This window comes from Colossoma macropomum, unplaced genomic scaffold, assembly GCF_904425465.1.
Source record: "Colossoma macropomum unplaced genomic scaffold, Colossoma_macropomum, whole genome shotgun sequence".
Lineage (NCBI taxonomy): Eukaryota > Metazoa > Chordata > Actinopteri > Characiformes > Serrasalmidae > Colossoma > Colossoma macropomum.
The window spans coordinates 29,985,177-30,009,121 of record NW_023494801.1 but is presented as its reverse complement, the minus strand read 5'-3'; the positions used below and the strand labels follow the sequence as shown (position 1 = coordinate 30,009,121).

The 23,945-nt window shown below is 38.9% G+C and overlaps 1 protein-coding gene across 1 annotated transcript; it reads right to left on the bottom strand.

Moving 5' to 3' along the window:
* Positions 1-500: 500 nt before the first annotated feature.
* Positions 501-21,588, bottom strand: wdr1 (WD repeat domain 1). Its single transcript, XM_036589630.1, has 15 exons — positions 21,406-21,588; positions 19,618-19,739; positions 16,758-16,848; positions 15,320-15,467; positions 13,776-13,956; positions 9,882-9,959; positions 9,617-9,697; positions 8,143-8,376; positions 6,580-6,667; positions 5,011-5,167; positions 4,780-4,867; positions 4,271-4,381; positions 3,955-4,128; positions 2,907-3,051; positions 501-1,141 (listed from the first exon to the last, which is right to left on the bottom strand). The coding sequence occupies exons 1-15, from the start codon at positions 21,419-21,421 to the stop codon at positions 1,035-1,037; spliced, it is 1,821 nt and encodes a 606-aa protein (XP_036445523.1). The 5' UTR covers positions 21,422-21,588; the 3' UTR covers positions 501-1,034.
* Positions 21,589-23,945: the final 2,357 nt, after the last annotated feature.

The window sequence follows — 23,945 nt, the reverse complement described above, 5'->3', positions numbered from 1 at the left end:
ATCAGTCAATTTCACAATGGCGTCTATGAGGCACAATGAGTGGATCTTGGATGCCAAAAAACTGACCCTACATCAGCATTGTGAATCTTAAACCGAGTGGAGATCGGGCTTGTGCCTCTGGAATGTCATGCTTTTTAATTGCGTTTAAGGTGAGAAAGCTCTCAGAACCCAAGTGCTTTAAAGAAATAGCCCTGCATCTTTGAGCCTAAGTGCTATCTTCTGCATCTGTATTGTACAATCAACGATCATAGACTACATTTCCCTGTACTTACAAAAGAACAGAATACTCATTTCATAGAAGTCATTAGGCAGTTGCTAAATTCCGACAGTACACAGTTATGTGAGACACGGAATTCTTCAGTTTTCCAATGAAAGATGTGAATTATTCATTCTTTCAAAAACAAAGGCAGGAATTTGTGGTAATTTTTGGACAAAGTTCATAGGCTCCTGCATGATTACTTATGGACACCAGAAAACTTATGGAAAGTAACCAGAACTACTTTTACTGTCTAGCATTTAGAAGTTGGATACAACTTCAAAGAAGCAGCTTTAGTAAAACATGATCTCATGTCTGTCTCATCATTAAATAATCACATATTTCAAACATTCAGCAACTGCCCAGCGGCTTCTATTGTAAGGAAAATTTGAGTCGAGAGGTTTTCAGTTCTTTTCCCCCCCGAAGTACAAAATGAGTTAAAACTGTTGTCCATGGTAATCAATCGTATGGTAAAGATGTACTAGATAGCAGTTAAAATAAAAAACACTTCTCTTTTAAATAAATTTTTCTGTTTTATGTCTAAGCAGACGGTTAGCCGAATAAAAGGCAGAGCTGATAAACACACAGCTAAGAGTTTTCTACTCTGCATCAACTGATAAGCTTCAAGGACAAAACTTGCTACTTACAGACCAACTGAAATAAAGAAAAAGAAAAGAAAAAACCCAGACAAGAAGAGAAAGCAAGAGAGTAACTGTCTACAGTAGTCCCTATCCCTGGTGATCCCATGAGAGTGTTTGAAGTGTGTGTGCTTGTGTGCTTAGATTTTCAATGTCCATTGTTTCACACTTGAGTCGTGAGATGTCGTGACAAGTGTGTGTTCGTCCAGCCAGGCCAAGCCACTGACGTGGTGCAATCGGTGAGCATCTGCAAGAAAGAAGAAGAAATATATTAATGCACATACACACACCACGAAAGGCCATATCGCCCCCTAGACTTCCTGTAGAGTATTGCAATCTGTCAGAATGACCGCAAGGATCTTATGAACATTTTAAACCGTTTTTTAAAATGAAACAATGGAATAGGGATGTGCATAAGTACATGAGGACTCCGTTAACTGTTCAAGGTGCCAGTATTCACAAATAGCGAAATCACTATTTGGCTATTTGTTATGTTTCATTGACATTCAATTCAACTCTGTTACTCATCCAACATGAAAAACTACTTTGCATTGGATGTTTTTGGATAATAAAACATGTTTTCAAGTGTGTTCCTCCATGTGCTGCTATATAACCAGAGTATTTATTAAAATGAAAACAATGGAAGGTCATATCGCCCCCTAAGAATTCCTGTAGAGTACTACAGTCTGTCAGAATGATCTCATGTATCACATGAACATTTCAGAGCATTTTTTATGATTTAACAATGGAGGCAATTTTGCTTCCTAGACCTTCTGTGGTGTATTACAATATGTCAGAATGAATGGAAGTCATATTGCTACCTACATCTAGCACTGTAATCTGTCAGAAAAACAGCATGTATCATATGAAAATTACAGAGCAGTGTTCCTTAATTCTGCTCCTGGAGACCCACAACACTCCACAATTTCAACTATTCCCTCAACACACCTGATGCATAATCATTAAACAATAACATCAGCTGGTGATGAGCGAGAGTACAAGCTACAACTTAGGTAAGATATGCTAGGCTGCCAAATAATACTACAATAAAATGACTTCCTTTTTAGTATGTGCATAATGTGACATTCTGTTTAGATTTTTTGGCTTACTTTATTAACATGACCATTTTATAGCATGTTTAATATTTACTTCTGATTTAGTTTCATTGATCTGCTCCTTCCCCCTTGGTTTGGAATGCACTATTAACATCGGTTTAAAACTCGATGCAGCATAACACAGTGCAAGTACATTTTGTACAAAGTTTAGGCAGCATGTCACTCGAAACAAGCTGCAAAAAACAAAGTGGACCGACCCTAAAGCAGTTCCAGACATATTTAGACTGCTTTGTTACCTTCTGAAAACATACCGTACAGCTGCAGATTATTGAATAATGTTTGTTTCAACACATCTGCTCAGCAACAGATCAGAACTGAACTGAATCGGGCTTAGCCGATACTTGATCCATTAAAATATGCCTGGACTGTGCTTAATTTAAAACTTCTAATAGTAAAAAGTAAGACATATTTAGACATTTTATGACCTTTATGACATTAAAATTTTCAAATCTATTTTAAGACTTTATAAGAATCCACAGGAACCCTTTCGTATGCTTTAGCAGAGTTCATGACTCAAAAGCACTTTCAAAGGAGAATTTGTATTAATACTCTTGCACGACTCATTTTCAAATTACATTCAACTATATTAATATCACTTTAATTGTTCCATTATTATTCAACACTCAAACCCTAACCTCAACCACCTCTCAGATGATAATCCTAATCCTAACCCTAAATCCTACTCATTATCATAAATGCAATGATTTTTTTAAACAGATATTTTGTGAATGATTTTAAAATTGCATTTGTAGATTATCCATAGAGGACTATCCAATTAAAGTGAGAGCAAATACAGTTTGACCAGGAAATCGCATTGAAGCTCTTCGTAAATGTTCAACTCTTGGAATAAAACTTCCTGTGGAGTGCCCATGTCCATGTGTGTTTGTAATCCTGTACCTGGGATTTTGATCCTCTTGTCTGGGTCGTTGACAGTCCAAACATAGACCATCATGTCCATCCCTCCGGAAGCGAAATGTTCATTATCAGGAGACCAGGCCAAACACACAACCTTGGCATGATGACCATAGAAATCATTCTTAACCTACACACAAACACAGAGCACATTTAAACATGAACATTTACTACTAAAATACACTACAACATCAGGAACAAAGCCTCATATTTAAATAAGTGGCTATAAGGCAATAGATTTATATTTACATCATATTATTTAGCATTTTTTATTTGTGTCTTGATTTTGTATCAACACGGCGGTGACTTTGAAAGTTATTGGGACATGAGGCTGGTGTTTCAGTAGGTACAGTGACTAAAGTGGCATCTGCATTTACACCAATGGGAAAGATAACAGTAAACAGTTTGTGGTCAAAAACACACATTCACGTGGCATTAGTGTGATCATGTAGGGAAAAAACATGAGTGATCAGGTTAGATGAGTTATCCTTCACCATATTCTCTACAAATGGGTGAGCACATGTGTGGCATACACCAAAAGAATGGGGGGGTTCCATTGGCTGTGGTTTGGGTCCACCTGTCTCCTTAAAGTGAAGAGTCACTGCAAATCAATACAATATTCTGTCTAATTACATTTATCCTGTGATGAAAATTTCTATCCCGATGAGAGTGGTCTCCTCCAGAATGACAATGTCCCCATTCCAGAGGGCACGAGAGGTCAGTGAATGGTTTGATTAGCACGAAAATGAAGTAAATCACCTGTGATCTCCGCCATCATCATCAAAACACCAACTGAAGAAATATCTTTTAGAAGAATTGTGTTCCATCCATTCAGTAGACTTCCAGAGATTTTTAGAATTCATGCCAAGATGTACTGAAGTTGTTCTGGTGGTTCATGGTGCCTGAACACCTCACTAAGACACATCATTTTGGGCTTTCCTTTAACCCGTCACACATCTGTATCCACACATACATAAATACTCGCTTTACATACGTTTTATAGCAATTGAAGCATTTAAGTAGAAAGCCATACCTCGTAACCATCGGCTACAGTGAAGATGGTGATGACTTTCTTCTCGTCGCAAACAGCAAGGAAGGCTCCATCTCGGGAGAACTGCATATCAGTCACAGGCCCCTTGACCTCCAAAACTTTCCCATCATCCTTCAGGGTGTTCCCCTGGACTGAATACAGATGCACCTTTCCGTCCTGCACGTGCACACATACACATACACACACAAACATACTCTAAGTATTCTGAGTGCTAGTGGCCCTCTTGCTGCATGTGAACAACATGTGAGTGTGGACTGGTTAAATATTTTTCTTATAACAGCACTGACTGGTAACTTACAGCTCCGCCCACAGCCACAGTTACACCCCCTGGGTGCACAGCGCCCGCCTCCGGTTCATAGCCCAGGTTCTCTAGAGTGAAAACTTTTCTCTTATCCTTCAGCAGCACCACCTGCAGCAGGCAAGAAGTACATAATCAATCCCAAAAAAGTTGGGACAGTAGAAAAAATGTAAATAAAAACAGAAAAAGATTTACAAATTGTTTTTGACCTGTATTCAATTGCAAACAGTAAGAACAACAGCAAGTTTTTTTATAGATTATATATAAACAACATTCAATATTTAAGGTTTCAAATAACTATTTGTTGTTTTTCTGTCTTTTTTTGGTATATAAATACTTAACACTTCAGATGTTCAACATTCTAGGGTCTCTGTTGTCATATATGTGCAATTGTGAGATGAGAAACTTGGCTTTTAAATCACTGGGACTATCCACAAAGTGACCAGTGAGGTCTGCACGACACTACTAAATACCCATTCCCAATATATATGTGTGTATGTGCATGTTACCTGTCCAATACACACAGCTACAGCCAGGCCCCCTGGCCCTACCGACACAGTCTTTGGCTGTACATCCATCTTCACCAGGTCAGATGCACTAAAACAGACAACAAACACATAGTAACGTTATTACTATTATTACATATATACATTTTAGAGAGTATGTATGTATTGTACACACACACACACACACACACACACTCACACAATATACTACTGATGTATGTATGTATGTGTTACCTGTATTCTTTCTTGCCAAGATCAGTGTAGCGGACGGTATCATCCATGCTGCAGGTGACTAGGCGGTTTGACTCGTCCACAGCCATCCTGGCCACCATGTTGGAGTGACCCTTTCCTGCTATCCCCTCGTTTTCACCAGTCTCAGCATCCCAGTAATGTACTTAGAAGTCAAGGTTCAATATATATATATATATATATATATATATATACACATTTTATTTTATTTATTTATTTTTTTTTTTTCCCCCCCACTGTCTCTGCGGTTGGTGTCCCACAGTGTTATTTACTGTCTGAGAAAAAATGTTTTAATATGTAAAGTATGTGAGCGTGGCTTTGGAAATCACTAATTTAGAGTGTTGATGTCTGAAGTTTCTCCAGCAGAGAGCACTATTAGCATTCAAACAACAAATCACAACAAATCTACACCAGAAGGAATCTCACAAATTAAAACAGGTGAAGTAGTTTGCAAAAGATGCTGGTGTCTCCGTACTGTATTACTGAAAATGTGATTTTTGTTAAAGATTTTCATTTATGAAAGATTATCAAACAGGTGATGTTCATGAAAAAAAGAATACACGTTAAAAATAGAATAAAAAGTAGGTCTAAGCTGCAAAAGACTGTCTGTTTTTGGTTGTTGGGGGCAAGAATCGATAATTGTGATAATGTTTTTTTTTAAACCAAAAAATATTGTTCTAATCATTTTTGGATGTTGCCTAGATCTAGTGTGATCACACGTTTTGTCATCATCTTCACTGACAAGTGAGCCGTACTGTAGCTGAGCACCCGGGTTGAGTTTGCTTACCCTTCTCGCTGGGTTACCAAGTGTGCTGAGCCAGAACACTCAGGTGGAGCTAGTGCAAACACTGATCAAACACAATCATTACATAATAGTCACGCGAGTCCAAAACGCAAGCCAGTCAGAACTGCTATCTGTGACTCTTCACATACAATCAAATGTAGAGTAAAAGTTAAATAACAACTTTAAGGTTCCTCTGTTGTTGCTACTGTTGTTAATAATTAATGTTAACACTAGATTCGCAGGAGAAATCACGTTACTACACATGTTAAAGAGAACACTACCTACTTTTATCAGTTCTGTTGTACAATGGGAAATGACCATGGGTCCTCAAGCAGGTTACAGATAGTTCTGAAGATTTGTAACTGTACTGCACGAGTGGAAAAACACCATTATATACTGAAATTTGGTATTAAATGATATGGAATTTTGAGATACTTAAGTAAAATTAGGTAAAGTTATTTGGTCAGTGCCATAAAACAACTTTTGATACCCATCAGCACTCTAATCTTTCAGGAATTTAAACCAATTTTGGGCCCAAAAGAGCCTCAATATACACTTTTACCAATAGTTTGGAAAAGAAAACTGCCCTATCCATACTTAGGCAAAACCTGCTGTTCTTACCAAGGAAGGCACTTTGTGTCCAAGTTAAGTATACCCAAAGTATTAAGGTAGACAACTAAAAGGGCAAAAGCATGAAAACAGGCAAGGTGTCCCCAGTGTTTTGACAGGTAGTGTAAACGCAAACCAGCGAGTCACATTTGAGAGGATATTGATGTGTCCGTCTTGGCTGCCGGAGTAGATGAAGGGCCGACCGTCCTCTTTATGGACTGTCAGACACTGGATGGCCTTGCTGTGGCCCTGAGAGAAAACAAAGAGGGTTAAACAAAAAAAATAAATGAATAAATAAATAAATCAAATGAAATAATTTTAGCTTCTCTGATTGTTTATTAATTTATTCATGTGCAAGTGCTATACATTCCCAAATCGCTGGGGTTTTACAAATATCTTAGTTTCCGCTATCCGCTATTCAGTTTGTGATTATTCTACAAAACAGTAGTTTCTGTTGAAAATATAAAAGTACACCCACCCACCCACCCACCCACCCACCCACACACACACACACACACACACACACACACACACACACACACACACACACACACACACACACACACACACAACTGCCCAACAGATATGAACATTTTGTGGGTTTCTGTTAATTACCTGTTTTTTCCCCCCCATCGGATCTCTTTACAGAAAATGGTTGTGTGTTATAGCATATTTTCCTCACGCTAAAAGTTAGGTTTGAATGCATTTTATGTTTTTGTTACTATAACCATTGATTAAGATTTTTGCCTACTCAAATCAACAAAGGAAATTCAACACAGACTGACACTGGGCATAACAAGGTTGAATGAACTCGAAAAGATCTTCAAATGCAATGATTTGTCTCTACAAACAAAGAACTGAACTGTCCAGGCTGTGGTCTTCTCTGCGGTTCTTTATGGATGTGAAAGCAATACAATAAAGAAGTGAGACTGGAAACAAATAAATGCCTTTGAACTTTGGTGCTGGCAAAGACTTTTAAGCGCACACTGAATGGCAAAGAAAACAAAAACAGATCCTCAAGCAATTCAAGCCTCATCTCTCACTCTTAGCCCAGATAACCAAACTGAAGCTCTCTTTTTCTGGACATACTCTCAGAAGAACCAATTCAAAAGACCATTGTACTTGCAACAGTTGAAAGTAAGCGAGGAAGAAAATGATCAGTTACAAGATGGATGGCTACAATCAGAGGATTCATGAATCAGCCAATCAGAAGTCTGAGGACCCGAACAGAAGACAGAACGTTCAGGAGAAACACTATCCATATCGTAGCTAGAAGTTGGAATTGACTTCACGGCACATGGTCACACTTTGCGTCATTTACATCAACAGTTGAGTTAACTCTCAGTGATTTCAAGATTCAGGATTGGACACTGAATTAAATGTGCAGATTTAAAGACCTCTGGTAGAAGGCCTTACTTTACCACTAGGAGAGCGGACACCGTGTTTAAAAAATCCGCAGCACTGCTGTGTCTGATCCACTCATTCCAGTACAACAAACACTAATACGCCACCACCATGTCAGTGTTATTACAGCAGCTACACAGCTAACAAATAAACAAACATTACTCATGTGCCCTCTAAACATGCCAAAGTACCAAGTTAGGAGTTAGAACTTTTAGGTTTTCAGAATTGTCTTCATGCTTTCCAAAAACAAAGACGCAAACCTGAAACACCAAACTTCTCTAGGCTGATGGACTACACTTAGAGAAAAGCGCTGTTCTCACCTTGATGACCCGGAGAGGCCGGTTCGGGTTGTTCTTGTCCAGGTAGTTGATGTATCCAGACAGCGAGATGCTGAGGAGGTGATTCTTCTGCCACAGACAGCCCAGCTGCTGGTCCAGCACATCTGACCCCAGGTTAAAGGTTGTTACTGCAGTACCGGTGGCCACATCCCATAATTTCACTGTCTTGTCACCAGACGCTGAGATGAGCTGGGTGCTGTCAGGACTCCAGCACACCTATAGAGCAACAAAGAGCAATCACCATTACCATCCCCATCATCAGCATCATCCATAATAAGAGGTGTAATGATACATAATTTCAGATCTAATATGAGGTCAAGATTGAATTTTCAACATTTTATGTGTTAAAATGTCTCGATTCTACAGACCTCTGGTTTGTCTTAGATGACAGTCATTAAGTAGAACTTCTTCAGTGTAAGCAGCACCACCCTAACAAATTAATCCCCCCCGCCCAAAAAATCTCAATCCCTGGTAGGCCTGTCACAATTATGAAAATTTAGCTGACGATTAATTGCAATTAAAATAATTATGGGCAACTAAAATACATGACTAAAGTGGCTAAATTGGCTTACTTGCCATCTTGCTTCCTAGTCAATACTAGCTCATCTTGGAAATCTTTGTCCATACCCATAAATTCCAAACTCTCGCTTCAAGAAGGACACAACAGATATGGTGCAGAAATTATGGCAAATTTAATATTTCATGTTTTATTTTTTTCAATATGTCAAAACCAGAAATTTGCACAAACACATTTTCTCTGTGTTCACTTATTTTCGCTTATAAAATGAACAAAACATGCTATGTGACTGGGGGTCTTCCAACTTTTGCATACAACTGCATGAGCTCATTGGTCAGAACATGCAGCCAGTGCAGGTGTCTATATACTATACATCAGTGAGGAAAATGGGACACTGCGTTCCCTCTATGGAAATCACATGATTTTCATGTTCAGGTTCATGTGAACTCAGCATTTAAGTGTTGAAGATATTGTCACGGAATTACTGAAAGTAATAATTACATTCTGATGAAGCTTATTTAGTCCACTGATGCAGCTATAACAAAGTGCATTGCTTTTAAATTTCTTTAGGGTCAAATTGAAGCAAATAAAACAAATGAATTTCATTGCAACTAACTAGTTTGATTGCTTTACAACCTCAGCAATTACACAATCCAGGCTGATGTGATGTGCCACGTGAAACATACACTAACAAGACTTTTCATATGAAATACACTGACTCAGCAGATCTAAATCTGACAGACACTTCCAGCTAGCTCATGTAAAGAGGAAGTTACCATTTCCACCTCACTCATGCTATTTAGTGCTGCAGACATGTAACACCTCCCTGCACCCCCCCCCCAAACCAAACAACACACTTTCTCTGCAATAAATGAACAGCCTCCTTCTACATCAAAACCACACACAATGTAAGGAAACAAAGAAGCTTAAAATACATACAGCATATATCCCGCCCTCATGGGCCTTAGCTCCACCCAGCGTGCCCTGCTTCTCTGCAGTCTTCCCATCATACAGGAAAATCTGGGACAAGAGAGAGATAAAATCAACAGAAAAAAAAAAAAGATGGCAAGAAAGGAGTTAAAGAAAGAGAGAGCTAAGTGAACTGAGTCAAAGTTATTTCTTGAGTGAGTACACAGTATAAAGAGGATGAAGTACTTTTATTTTAGTATTAGAATGATTGTAGGACGTATGATCTGAACCTTACCTGCCCATCGGCCCCTGCAGATGCGTAGCGGCTTCCGTCCGGTGAGAAACGCACGCAGTTGACGAACCGGCTGTGATCCTACAGAAAGAAAGAAAGAGAGAGAAAGAAAGAGAGAGAGAGAGAAAGAGAGAGAGAGAGAGAGAGAGAGAGAGAGAGAGAGAGAGAGAGAGAGAGAGAGTCACATTTGCGTATATGCTGAATGCCAGTACAGCCCAAATATACAGTACCTTCTACTGAAATTTCCAGTCAAAACAGCCATTAAGGAAAAATGATTCCGTTTTCAGGACATGTTGCTGAGAATATCTGATACAAGATGATCCACTTGAACAAGGAATAACAAAGTCAAAAGGAAAGTAAGTGAAAAAACAGGAGTGTCACTGCACTGCTGAGAATGATCCACCACCCAAATAATACCTGCACTGTGGTGGTCCTGTGGAGGTCCTGACCACTGAACAACAGGGTGAAAGTGAGCTAACAAAGTATGCAGAGAAACAGATGGACTACAGTCTGTAATTGCAGAACTACAAAGTGTTCCTATATGATAAGTGGAGCTGATAAAATGGACAATGAGAGTAAAAACAAGGAGGTGTTATTAATGTTTGCCTGATTGGTCAATATTACTGGCCCTTTTTCACACTTGCTGTGCTGACAGACTGACTTCCGTTGCATGGCTTACTCTCAAGCTCTGAAGTTGAGTGTGCAAACGTGAATAGCTAGTGACCTTGCATGGTGCTGCCCAAGTAAAATATGTTCAGGCTTGTAGCACATTCCATTCTTGCTACTCACCGCTGGGAACTTTTCCCCCTAAATGTAAGAAATTTAAGATGGCTCAGTAATGTACACAGTTCTCTAAATAGCACAAAATGATCTGGATGCCAAAGCCTGTGTGGTAGCCATTTAGAATTAGCCAGTATCTGAGCCTGCATTTTAGAGAAAGTGTCCAAGATGAATATGATTGAGACAGTTTTTTTTATATATATAAAAAACTGATTTCACATCTGCAGCTTTATTCACAGACCTCATTACACTCTTATGATTGCACCATAGTTCTCAAAGTAGGTCAGATTTTAAAGAATCTTGTTCTTCAGCTTGCTCAATGATACAATAAACAAAGCAGATTTAAACTGGGATACATAAATAAAATCAGCAGAGATAAATTATATCAATCTGCATGAAATACTATCCGTCCATAGACACAGCATTTAGCAGATGAGCTCAGGGAGCTGCCTAAGCAGACCAGGCTGTTTTAAAAGGTTTTCAGTTACAGTTTAGATATTCCCTGCAGCACTACCATCTTTCAGCAGCTCCAATGCCAACTTAAGACAGCCAGTTCTAAATATACTGATGCTCTCCTGAAGGCATTGATTACAGTTATGATTTTTGATACTGAAAATACGCTTTTTTGATAAAATTATTATACCACTCTGCTCTGCTATCCAGTCTTAACAATCCAGGCTTGAACTCTGGAAATTGCTACTCCACTACCTAAAAACGGAAGGAAGTCTAGCTATTCACTAGTGGTGTCAAAGTGAAGGCTGCCGCTCAAACAAGGGAGATTTCACTAGTGCTGGTATGTGACTCCCCTTTCTGTGCTCACTTATGTACAGTCGAGATGACCTGTGCAGGAATGCTTTTTTTAAATCTTTAGATCTTGCATTTAAAAACATTCAATTCAAATGCATATTTTGTTATGTTAAATTATAACCTCTAGCGCTGTATCCCTGCCCTGCGATGGACTGGCGACCAGTCCAGTGTGTATCCTGCCTTCCGCCCAATGACAGCTGGGATAGGCTCCAACAACCCACCGCAACCCAGAAAGATAAGTGGTTTAGATGATGTATGTATGTGTGTGTGTGTGTGTGTGTGTGTGTGTGTGTGTGTGTGTGTGTGTGTGTGTGTGTGTGTGTGTGTGTGTGCTGTATCCCACCACTCACAGCCATTTCTGTTTTTTTTCCCTTCTCAATGATTTTGTGCTGTGCATGAAGGCCTCAAAGGATTCATCAGTTCAAATCCTAGAAATAAAGGCTACATTCAAACAGGACAGCCTTCCATCACATGACAACCAAGAAATGCGGCCTTGGCTTTGAGACACTGCTTACGTCTAGCCATTCACTGATGGCTCATTAATATCGTGCTACACAGCGAGGGTGGACATTTGAATAGGTAAATGAATTTGGACACATTAACCATCATCTGTACTCACCAGCCTCATAAACTAACTATCTGAAGTTGGTGTATGCCATACATAGGCATGAAGATAAGAAGGGGAAAAAAAACAAACTTGGCTACATGTTTAATTATTAGTCCACCTACAGTTTAATTATTAATCCACCTACCTTTACTAAGAGTGTAAAATTCTGAATTTGACCTTAGTGGCTAAAATGTGGCGTAAATATAAAGTGTGGCTAAAATGTGATTTAACTTTACAGGATATTTCCATTTTCAGTTTATTAAAGCATTCGCCATTATTAAAGAGCAATATTTAAAACAAAAGCTGTGCTTTAGTGTCCCAATCTTGCAACAGGCTAACATATAGGCACCAATTTTACATACTAGCCACAAGCAAATACGCTATTCATGAAACAACAGTGCAATCTTCCAGGCTACCGTAAAAAGAAACTATTTTTTTAACTGAGAGAGCTCAAAATTTCAAGGCAACGTGACACATTAACATTTTTGGGTTTTATTTAGCTGCTTTTGTAGTCTCTTTTTGTACTTTCTCTGTTCATCCAACATTAAGCTGGCAATAAAACTGAGTAATAAAATTGATTAAAAGGGGAAACCCTTGGAAGACATCATCATCCAGAATGGCTTAGTCTAATCAACTTAGGTAATTAACATAACATTATGAGTCTTGCCCAAGTACTCTTGGTTCTGTCCCAAGCAGGGAATCAAATCTCAGTCTGCTGTGTGAAGGACAGCAGTGTTACTCACTACACCATACCATCTGTAAGCTAATAGACAAGAATTTATTTAATAAATACTATTAAACATTCTGGGCTTTAGTACAGTATAGCAGGCAACACCCCTGCCCTCCAACCCGCAGGCTAAAGTCTGATTTCTTGCCCAGACAAGCCCATCATGCTGTACCAATAAGCATCCCTGAGCGAGCCTGCTCATGCTGCAAGCCATTCTGGATAAGAGTGTCTGTATGTAAATGCTTTAATACAGGGATTTTTTCTGGAACAAATGATGTGATTGGCAGCCTAATGTTGGATGAACAAACAGATCCAAGTTGGGTAACAAATTAACCTTAGTAAGGGTGACTACAAAAGCAGCTTTTGAGAGTTAGTCAGTCGCTAGAAATTAAGAGTGCACTGACAGAAACTGCAGCTTCCTAATACGCAGATAGGGATTCATGGTTGTCACAGCCACTCTTAACAGAACAAACCAGCAGGACAGGTAGCCCAGTTAGCTAGTGAGCTATTTACAGCATTGAAATTAGGGATTGTTTAAAAGGACAAGGATTTGTAAAGTACTGGAAAATATACAACTGTTGCTATTGTATCACTATATTTTGTCAGTATATATATTTTTTTTTAAATACCAGCTACCCTCAAACTGTTTTAGTCGTCATTTCATAATGAATCGGCCAAAAAACAAAAAAACAAAAAAAGGGTCCAAAGTCAACAGGAATAAAAGCTTGTTATATTAACGTACATTGAAGTCATTTATATTAACTTTTTATCTTCTTCTATAAAGTTTCACTGTGGAGAAACAATGTTTTTTTTAAATTGTAACTACAAATATCAAATTATTTGAAAAAAAAGAAAATGCTGTGATGAGATTTTTGGACACATCATTTAGCACTTCTAGAACTAAAATTAAACTATGTGAGCTTACAGCTATGGTTCTCTGTATCACATGCACATACACGTACATAAATTAACTCACACTCAGGGTGCATTTGAACTTGAATGGAGGTCCCTCAAGGAAGGAGGTGCAGTTGTCATCGCTGCCGGTAACGAGACGGTACGGCCGTGTCTGCTTGATGTCCACGCTGTTAATGATCTTACTGTGGCCCACAATCTCCCCAACTGACGAACCACTGTCCCACAGGAACACGGCACCAAACCTGCAGGGGACACACACAGACACAGCATGTAAGCAAAGATGTGAAGCAAAAAGACAAACACATCCTCTGCAGCCAACTATTTAAAAACAAATGTGCAAAAGTTTGGACACGTTTCGAGTCATGAAGCCTCAGAACTTCGTTAGGCCTCAATTCACTCTTTAGGACTGGTTAGACAGGAATAATTATCTTTATGAATTGTCAGCTGATGACAATTCCAGAGCGTAATACATTACTGTTGGCAGGAGTTGTTGAAGTCAATGCGAGATCTGGAAGACCAAGAAAACTCTCATATAGAACATCTTGTATGCTGGCCAGAACGGCAAAGTAAAAGCCCCACATGCCGGGAAAGGACCTGCAGGCAGGTTTAGCTGACAGGAGTGGAAATGCACCATTCTACTGTGCAGCATTGCTTACATAAACATGATCTGTATGGAACCGTTTTCAGACAGAAGGCTTACTTGCAACCATCACAAAGGTCAACATATTAATTATGCAAAACAACATCCAGAGAAGCCAGAGGCATTTTGGAAACAAATGCTGATGACTGATGAAGTAACAATGGCCACAAAAACTCTTTGGCCACAAACACCAAAAGTATATTTGGAGAAAAAAGGGAGCAGCATATGATGAAAAGAACACCTTGCCAACTGCTAGTATGGGGTTGGACCTGTTATGCTTTCAGGATTTGTGGCAGTCAGTGGCCCAGGAAATATTACACAGACAGATGTTGGAATGGACTCTACTAAATATCAGCAAATTCTGGGAGCAAATGTGAACCTAGTCAGTCAGGAAACTGAAGCTGAAAATAGGATAATGATCCTAAACACACCTTACAATCAATGATCAACTACTTCAAGCTATTGGAATGGCCCTCACAGTCTCCTGACTTAAACATCGCTGAAAATCTGTAGGTAGATCTTAAACATGCTGTGCATGCAAGACAACCCAAGAACATGACAGAACTTGAAGTTCAGCAAGAAAGAGTGGGTGACCATTGTGCATCTTACAGCTAAAACAAAAATAGAAAGCCTCCCAGGCTGGCAACAGAAAGTGTTTCCATGTTGTGATATCTGCCAAAGAAGGTGTTAATAAGTACTTCATAAAAGGTGTAAAACTGATGAAAAAATAAATAAAATAAATAAATAAATAAATAAATAAATCGATCAATCAATCAAATCAATCAACAAAATTTTGTAATTTGGCCAGAGGTACCCAACTTTTTGCATACAACTATATGAAAAATGCCCACAGCACATTACATCACTAAAAACAGTAACACTTTTGTCCATTTTCAATTCAATTTTGAGCCAAACTATTTCTTTAACCATTCAGAAAGGACAGATTAAAATGGCAGACTTCTCACTTCTCTCTGCCCTCTCCAACCACAGCGATACGCTTGCTGTCCTCAGTCCAGGCGATGTCCTTTATCTTCCCTCCAAAGGGCTGGTACTCATACTTCAGCAGGTGCTCCTTCTGGGTCGTGTCCCAAATACGGATCTTACCTGAAACATCTGAGGCAAAGAGACACGGCAGTTAGTCTTACGAACACAGCCAATGTAACAGACCCCTACACTACATTCTTAAAAACAGAGGTGACAAATTATTCTTTGGACTGACAGGAGAACAACTGTTACATAAATGCATAGTAGCTACTACATAATGAATTGTTTAATAAATGTTTTATAACAAACTCACAACTGACTTATTGGCATAGGGTTCAAGCGGTTAAAGAACCTTCAAAAGACAAAAAGGTTCTACCCCAATTGAAGGTTTTTCCTAAAAATGTACATCAAACCCAAAAACCATTTACAGGCCAAACATGAGAGGACACAACACAGCTCAGCGCCTGGCTAATTGAGTCTCATAACCTCATTGTAACTAGGCAACCAGAAGAGTTTGGCTAAAGCACAGGGTTTCACCAGCTGCCCACACCTCGGGTGAAACCTAGACCATTCCTTTAACTGATCCAAAAAGCAACTGATACACTGCCTGCATAATTTTAACGCTCTGGAATGAAAAAGCAAAACTGACCCAAGAGAACATATTTAGGCTGCTTCCAGGTTCAAACATAGGGTGGTTTCCAGGATACTCCACCACTAAGTTTAGCTGATCTGGTTTTCCAACCACAGGCTGGAACACAGCCAGGCTACTCCTCAAATGAGTTGGTTTTCCGCTGCTTCCTTTTTCCACCCTTCCTACACTTTAAGGCATCTATTCTGAGTTTCTCTGGGTCAGTTACTGGTATCTCCAGGTCACAAAGAAAGAAATTTGTCCAACTTTCAATAAAGCCCTAGTCCTGACTGGATTCCTATCAGGCAGCACTTCCTGTAAACCTGAACAAGAGTTACAGCCTGCCAGTGTACAGCACCAACATCCCTATTAATAACAGACTGGAGAAAACTGACCACTGGTCGCTCGTATCTGAGGGAACCTTTAGTTTGATGGACAGAAAAAAGGCTTTATGCAGTAAATGTGCTGTTTAAAAGACTGGTTAGCAAGCCATTTGGATAGCAAAGATGCTAACTATTGCAATGCTTGTTTTAGTAAGTTACAGATCACGTTCTTTTAAACAAAATCAAACTTCAGCTGGACTGGCTATCACGCTAGCTAGCTTGCATACTTGCAATCCAAACTACAGACCAAGTAACCATTTCAAGTCAAGAGGTCTGTTGGTGCAGCACCTCCACTTCCCATGATCCTGACCTTGGACACTAAACATATCTTGGCTGATCCCCTACATTTGGGGTGAGTGGGAAATTGTGTAAATTAGATTTTTTTTTCGCTTTTAGAGACGTTCTCACCTCCTGAGGCAATGTAGAAACCGCTGGGGGCGTACTTGGCAACGATGACCTGGTGAGGGTGTTCTGTGTAGACATCAGCAATGGCGGGATTCTGAAAGACACACAGAGAGGAACAACTCCTTCAGCTCAACAGCATTCTGCATTCAGTACTACAAGCAATCAAACAGAGTGTAAACAGGAATTCCACCAATTTTTCCACTGTTTCTGCTTAATTCAACCACTGAGAGGTAAACAATTATTATATTTATATAATATTATATTTATGTGAAAATAGTACAAAGACATCATATCAAATGATGAAAAATATGTGCCCATTTTGAATTTTATGCCAGCAACATAGAAACAAAAAGCTTTTAGAGGTATTAAACACTTATGATATCTGGTTTCTATCACTGTGAACAATTCTGACTTAGTTACTTTTTCTATAATGTTGAAAACCATTGTGAATGGCTTTGTTTAAGTCTTCATGATGCAACTATGCAGAGAAGACAGTGGAATTCCCTTAAGCACAGCTGCTTCGATCACCAAAATTTCACAAAGACCTACATTAATATAAATATTTGACTAACAAGGTCAATCAATCAAAACTTTATATAAAACACAAATACTGGAATAGGGTAACCCAATAGAGCTTAATATCAATCCATTTTGTATCTCATTGAAAGAGGTGAAATACATCTTTAAAAACAATAATAATAATGCACGTCAGCATCACAACAACCTTAATGGGTCCAAAAACTGGTGTGCTGAGGAAACAAACTTTGGACAAGCAAGCTAGTGTTTGAGAAAATGAAAGAGTATGGAGCAAATTTAAAATAGATTTCTCAATGACTACGTTAAACATAGATTAAACATAAAAGAAAACTGACTAAAAACCCTGTAAACATCCTGGAAACACAAGACTCCATCTTCTTGTTATGGTAACAACTGACTCTAAATGCAGACCCACACATTTTATTTAGTGCTCATGTCTAACACACATTGATATTTTTAGCAGCTTGCTGAGTGCAAGATATACACATAAATGGTACTGAAATGGTAACTTTATAGAAGATGCAAACAGCATTCTGCATTAATTTTAGTCAAAATAAATGGGCATTCTGGCCTAAAACTTCTGTTTAATATGTGAAGTGTCATGTTATGTAATATTCTGTCGTCCAGCACTGCATCCCTTGGCCATGGCCAACAGAATTCACTATTTTGTATTTGCAACCATCACTGTTCTCTCGCTGCAGTACCCAGCATGCAGTATGCAAATATGTCATATAACCAGCGGGAATCCCCAACGGCAAAAAAAGAAATCCTGACTGCAAGCACAGCCACTGATCCAGAGGCTATACAGACATGATATTCGGCTTCCTTCTGCATTAGCCAGCAAGCAAAAAAAAATCCAAACAAGCACTTTCAGTTTCTCAAAACTTCCTCCCACCTCCAAGATCAGAAGTGCGTTTTCCTAGTCTTTAAACTGCAAAAATCTTACTCTAGAGACTATGGCAGCACTACCGTAGAAGGCGACTTGGCATGTATATAACAGAAGTAGCAATGGTTACACTATTCTTTTTCACCAGAGTGTCTCTTTTCAAAAGAAACATAAAATCCAAAACACAAAGCTCATATGACAGCAATGACTTTCAAAGTTTCAATTCTGAAATCAGAATAAATTCAGATAATAAATTCAGAGTGACTAAACTCTCTGCATGTAAACGCAACCAATGACCCTGAGGACAGAAATAGCGGTAGTGCTCAATAATAAAAGAAGGAAGTCCAGGGCTGCCTTGGGTAAGCCTAAGATAATTCAGCCTGTACAATGTTTTCCATTAATTACCTACACCGTGGCGCCCGCTATAGTCTAATTCGTCCTGCCACAGTTTCTTAATTACCCGAAAATATCTGTACACTTTTCATAATAACAAACAATACTGTGTTTTGTCCTGTTGCTTCAGCAAAACATCTCACACAGCCAGTCAGCTCTGCTCCCCTCTCAAACTGTATGTGCGCAGGCTCACACACATAAGCACTGGACTGTCTTGTCACCTGGCTGCATCTGAGACATGGGGCATTTTGAGGACACAACAGTGTGATTTGAGGTCAGAGTTTTAGCCTGTTACAGTGTCGGAAAAGTTGATATCGATGCTGCCAACTCACCCGTTAGTGGATTTTTGTCCTTCAAAATATGACTGCATAGTCTAACCAGAGCTACTGCAATATTTCAGCAAGTTCTAAGATGCAATTCTCTATTAAGGTCTTTTAAGACCTTTAACAAGATTATGTCATGCATACGTCCTGACAACATAACTATTTTCACTCTCTAAGGTGCAAGTTAGTTCTTCATGTAACGTTAGGCTATTTGTATTGTTAACTAATCAAGTTGAAGTAGCTGTAACTATTCAAGTTGAAATTAACACTACTGTTTTAAGCTCAATGTTTGCGCTATGTATACTCCAGTTTTTTGTTTTGACCGTTTGTGAATTGTTAAACTGCTCTCCCACGGTTCGTGGCTGTGACCTTTTTTACTGGTTGTCTCATTCATACCCATACAAACACTGTGTTTATGATTAAATTCCTAAAGCACAAGACCATTTAGAGCATAAAGTTCTAAAGTTAATGAAGGTAATAAATCTAACATCTTAATTTTGCTCTAAAAGGTGCACCAAAATAAATGCATTTAACTTATACACAATTTTCTTCCAGGGGACCCTACCCCCAGACCTTCCTAAGAGGCCCAGACACGGTCCACCAATCCACAGTCTCACAAAATCCTGTGGGAAACACTGCTGTAGTAGTGAATCTTGACCGAATCTTGATTTTAATTTCCTATCCAGAGGTCCAATCAGGTAAAGCTGTGAAGATGATATCTTACATCAATGTTCCTGATGATGACGCTCTTTCCATTGGTATACAGAAAGTTGTTCCCCTTCGGATCTCCACCCAGCACTTTGGCCACACCCCTTTCCATCTGAGGCAGGCTGGCAAACACGCGCTCTGCAGGACACCAAACAAAACTAATGATTACAAAGCAATGCAAGCTTTATACAGATCGAATGCACAGTCCACAATCTTACAATTAAAAGACAATTAAATGCACTATGCACTATGAATATTTTGGTGATTGTGGGCTACTATACAAAAATGTCTGCATTTATAACCCCATAGAAATAAATGCTATATTTCTCATCCATTATTCAGTTATTAATAGTGATTAGTGTATTTGTTGCTTGACTACTATTACGCATTTCGTTTTACAACCCATCACTAAAGGTCTCATAACATGGAAAACTTACAATGTTTGCAAATGTTTCAATATATATAAAATGTATAAATATATGTCTATGCAGTCCACATTTGGAAACTAAATTGCAAAAACAGCCCATTTTGGATTTGTTGTTTTTGTGACGTCACTAAAACCAATGCATTTACATATATCTACTCATTTAGTCTAAAGCGATTCATGCTGTCCATTCAGGCTGGATTTATAAAATGTTTCAGCATGGACTGATTTTTGAATGCCAATCAAAACAGAAGTAATTTACATATCAGTCTTAAAGGCACAGTAGAAAAAAAAACAGCCTGTTTTAAAAGGAGTTGGAAAATAGTCACGTACAATTTAATAATTTTAGTAGCGTTACATAAACTCAGACAAGCGTCTGGCTATCAGACAGGAAAATTAAAATACATGAAAAATGATTGATATATGCCCATAAATTCCTTAATCCTGACCAACTGCAGTGAAATCAGCTAACGTTACAGTGATGCTAAATGGCAACTGCACTTGACATTAATAATAACCATGCAGCCCTACTTTTCAAAACTACTGTCCAAAACGTCTTTAAAATCAAAATCTAATCACAGTTTAATCTAAACACCAGTGCTCATGCAGTAGACTGCAGGCCCCAGGCAGGCAGACTGGGCTAGCAGGCTAGGCTAACAGCATTTAGGGTTGGGCTCAGGTCGGTTTTCCAAAACAAATGAGGTCAAAATGCACCTAGCTCATTCATTCTGGCTGCATTTGTGAATCAAACCACAAATCACACACAGACGAGAGGCAGCTGGTTTGCCAGGTTTGCTCTGCACTGATAATAAAAGTGTCTGTTGGAATCAAGCACTGAAAGCCCTGAAAGCAGCCTGCCTGTCAAAACCAGTCAGTATTTCCGCATATAGGTGCAGCAACACAAAGCACCACATACATACACACACATCCCATGTTTGTGGTTTAAACATAACGTATCCATTTAGCACTGTGCAAATGGCTTTACCGGCTTGCCTACTTAAGATTTAACTTAATGCTGCCAAAGGAGGCACAAGAAGAGTGCAATAGTAAGCTCGCTTCTTATTCGAACTTGCCATTCCACCTTAAATGGTGCCGCACTTACATACCAGCGTCTGGGGGCGCCTGAATCAGACAGCTGCACCATTTAAGGTGGAACGGGAAATTAGCAAGCCAACTTTAGCCACACAGGCTACAGGACGTAGGTTAACGTTATAACCTAGACAAATATTAACATCTACAACGTTATAATTAAGATTCTGATCCAGCATTGCTCCTGGTTCTAATGAGCCGAACCCGGTTTGCATTAGCCCGGTGCTGTAGCCCCGGTATCTCCGTTCAACCCCCCCAAAACAAAAGCTCCGGAGCTCCGGCTGCACTTACTCAGCTCGTACGACATGACGGCACTGATCCACCGAACCGGACTGAACGGGGGGCAAAAAAAACACACACACAAAACACAAAACGCTACCGGAGCCCGGTCCCGACGAAGCTGCGTGTAGCGTTATATGTGTGAGTGTTTCTCGCGGAAGTGCACGCGCCCCTCCGCCCCGCTCGCGCCTTTGCCCAAATATAGTAAAGCGGTGGCTCGGGCCCGTGAAGGAAGTGACGTGTGAGGCTGGGATGAGTGTGTGATGGAGCTGCTTCTGGGTTTAGTGCTAATGACTCACGTTCGTTGCGATACTGTGTGTTTAACGTGTTTGAGGGCGATACATCGACTTATATGTCCTCGCGCGCACTGAAGGAGCCTTATGAGGTTTCATAGACGTGTGCAAGCACGTGTGAGCCTCTGACTCTATACACTTAAAGGGGAATTCCACCGATCTTTCAAAATATCTGCAGAATTCAGTAGTTGGGATGTAAACAAATCATTTTTCGATGCACAACTCAAATATAGCCCATATTATTGACTACATAAAAACACCAGTGACTTCTGAGTTGTTTTATTTGTAATGTTGATGGTAAAATAGTGGTAAATCTGAAAAAAGCAGTTTTCTTTCTGGGACTATTTTGACTTTTCATGTATCCCTCCACTATGAATATATTAAAATAAAATTATGTTCATGTATTTATAATCATTTTGTGATCAACTTTCCGTGAGGGAGCTTTTAAGACGCATTAAACTCTTCAGACGTCTGGTTCCTGTCACCACCACTGTGAACGATTAGACTAGGTAAGATTTTCTAGAAGGAAGCATTTCACACCAAACTGCTCTGAACCATTTAATTACCAGATATTTTGAAAAATCACTACTGCAGCGATTTTCAAAAATGCCATTCATTTTCTTCATACAGAAATCCTAATCTGAGCGTGACACCAGATACAGAATAGCAACACAATTTAAGAGGTCTAGTGAATGAGATATGTGTGTTTTCAGATTTGCATATCTGTAACTCTTTGCTGGGCACTGTAATGGTCTAAAAGCAGTGTCAGTGTTCGTGTTAATTGAGCTACCTATGCCACTGTGATACCAGCCAGTGAATTTGGCGATGTTTGCAGAGCTTACCATCAGCTACATCTAAGATAAAACCTATTGCCACCCTGCTGTTCTGGGAACAGGTAAGTTCTTTGTTTTTCCACCTGGCATCGAGTTGATCAAGCTGCTGAAGAAAGAGCATTTCCATTGCAAACATGTTCTCTGGTACTAACTGTTCTCTCTTATTGTCAGAACAACTAGTATGAAAGTTAAAAACTAGACTAAAACATGGCTGTTAGTGCTGTCATTACTGTCGTTTCATAAATTCAAGTGACATACTTTGATATGTCCATGTCATTCCTACTCTACTACCATGTACTAGCAGGATCTTAGCTAGCAAGCATATATATTTTTTTTGTTAGTGAGTGTGTATACAGTGTATAGTGTTTTGGATACTGGTATACAGCAGCAATGGAAGTTAATATGCTGATCACCACCGAAACCAGCATATGTTGTATTTTGGATGCTGATAGGTTGGTTAGCCAGCAAGGCCATGTTGGGTGACTGGCAAAACCAGCACTAGGGTGAAATGTAACATTGATCTTTTATGTAGTTAAACAAATTTAAGTAGAACATGCTTTTGGCCACTTTCTCGTATTCCTGTAGCATCATGAACTGTGAATTTTGGAACAAATAGACCAATATTTCTCAAGGTTCACCAACTTTTTTCACTAAGTTTATTATTATTATTTTTTTTTTACCATGAAAGGAACTTTTTAATCATTAATGTTTTTTGATTACTGACTGTGCGTATAACTCACCTCAATTTTCTCACCTGTATTATTTTATTCACCTTTTGGAGTCTATAAGGTAGCACCATTTTGAAGCATGTAAACAACTCACAGTGAGAGACAGCCAGGCTAAAATATGGCTTCCCCATGAGGGTGTTAGTTTTAACATGGTGTTAAAGGGGTCCATACCCTTTATAGATATTCAAAGCAGTTATATTTGTTTGAAGTTATTACAGAGATTCTTCAAAAACTTACTATAGATGTAATGTGATGTAATGAAATATATGTTCATTTAATTTTATCATGGTGATATCTAGTTTCCTACTTTGTAGTTAAAAATACATTTGCCACATTAAAAAAATAATCATTATCTTTTTTTTTTTTTAATAATCATGTTTATTTAGATGCATATATTTTTCTGTTTTTAGGTTGGTAAGTTCATCTGTTTCAAACAATACAACTATTGTGAATTAACTGTTTACACAATTTTAAGACTTTTCAGTGGTTGTTGCAGTGAAGCCCTGGTAAGTTGAAATTTTCGCACACACACAACTTTTGACTGAACTAATCATAAATGGTAGGAGCTGGAAACAAAGACCACCACAGAGCAGATATTATTTGGGTGGATCATTCTCAGTATTGCAGTGACTGATGTGGTGGTGAAGTTTTTAAGTGTCACTGCTGGACTGAGAATAGTGCACCAACTAAAAATATCC

What these genes read in the sequence shown, in the direction of transcription:
- wdr1 (XM_036589630.1), bottom strand. An exon ending in GGCCTCTCCGGGTCATCAAG is followed by an intron (nt 6,668 to 8,142) that starts GTGAGAACAGCG and finishes GTTTTCTCTCAG; the next exon opens with GGCCACAGCAAGGCCATCCA. An exon ending in CAAGAGGATCAAAATCCCAG is followed by an intron (nt 1,142 to 2,906) that starts GTACAGGATTAC and finishes TCTTTCTTGCAG; the next exon opens with ATGCTCACCGATTGCACCAC.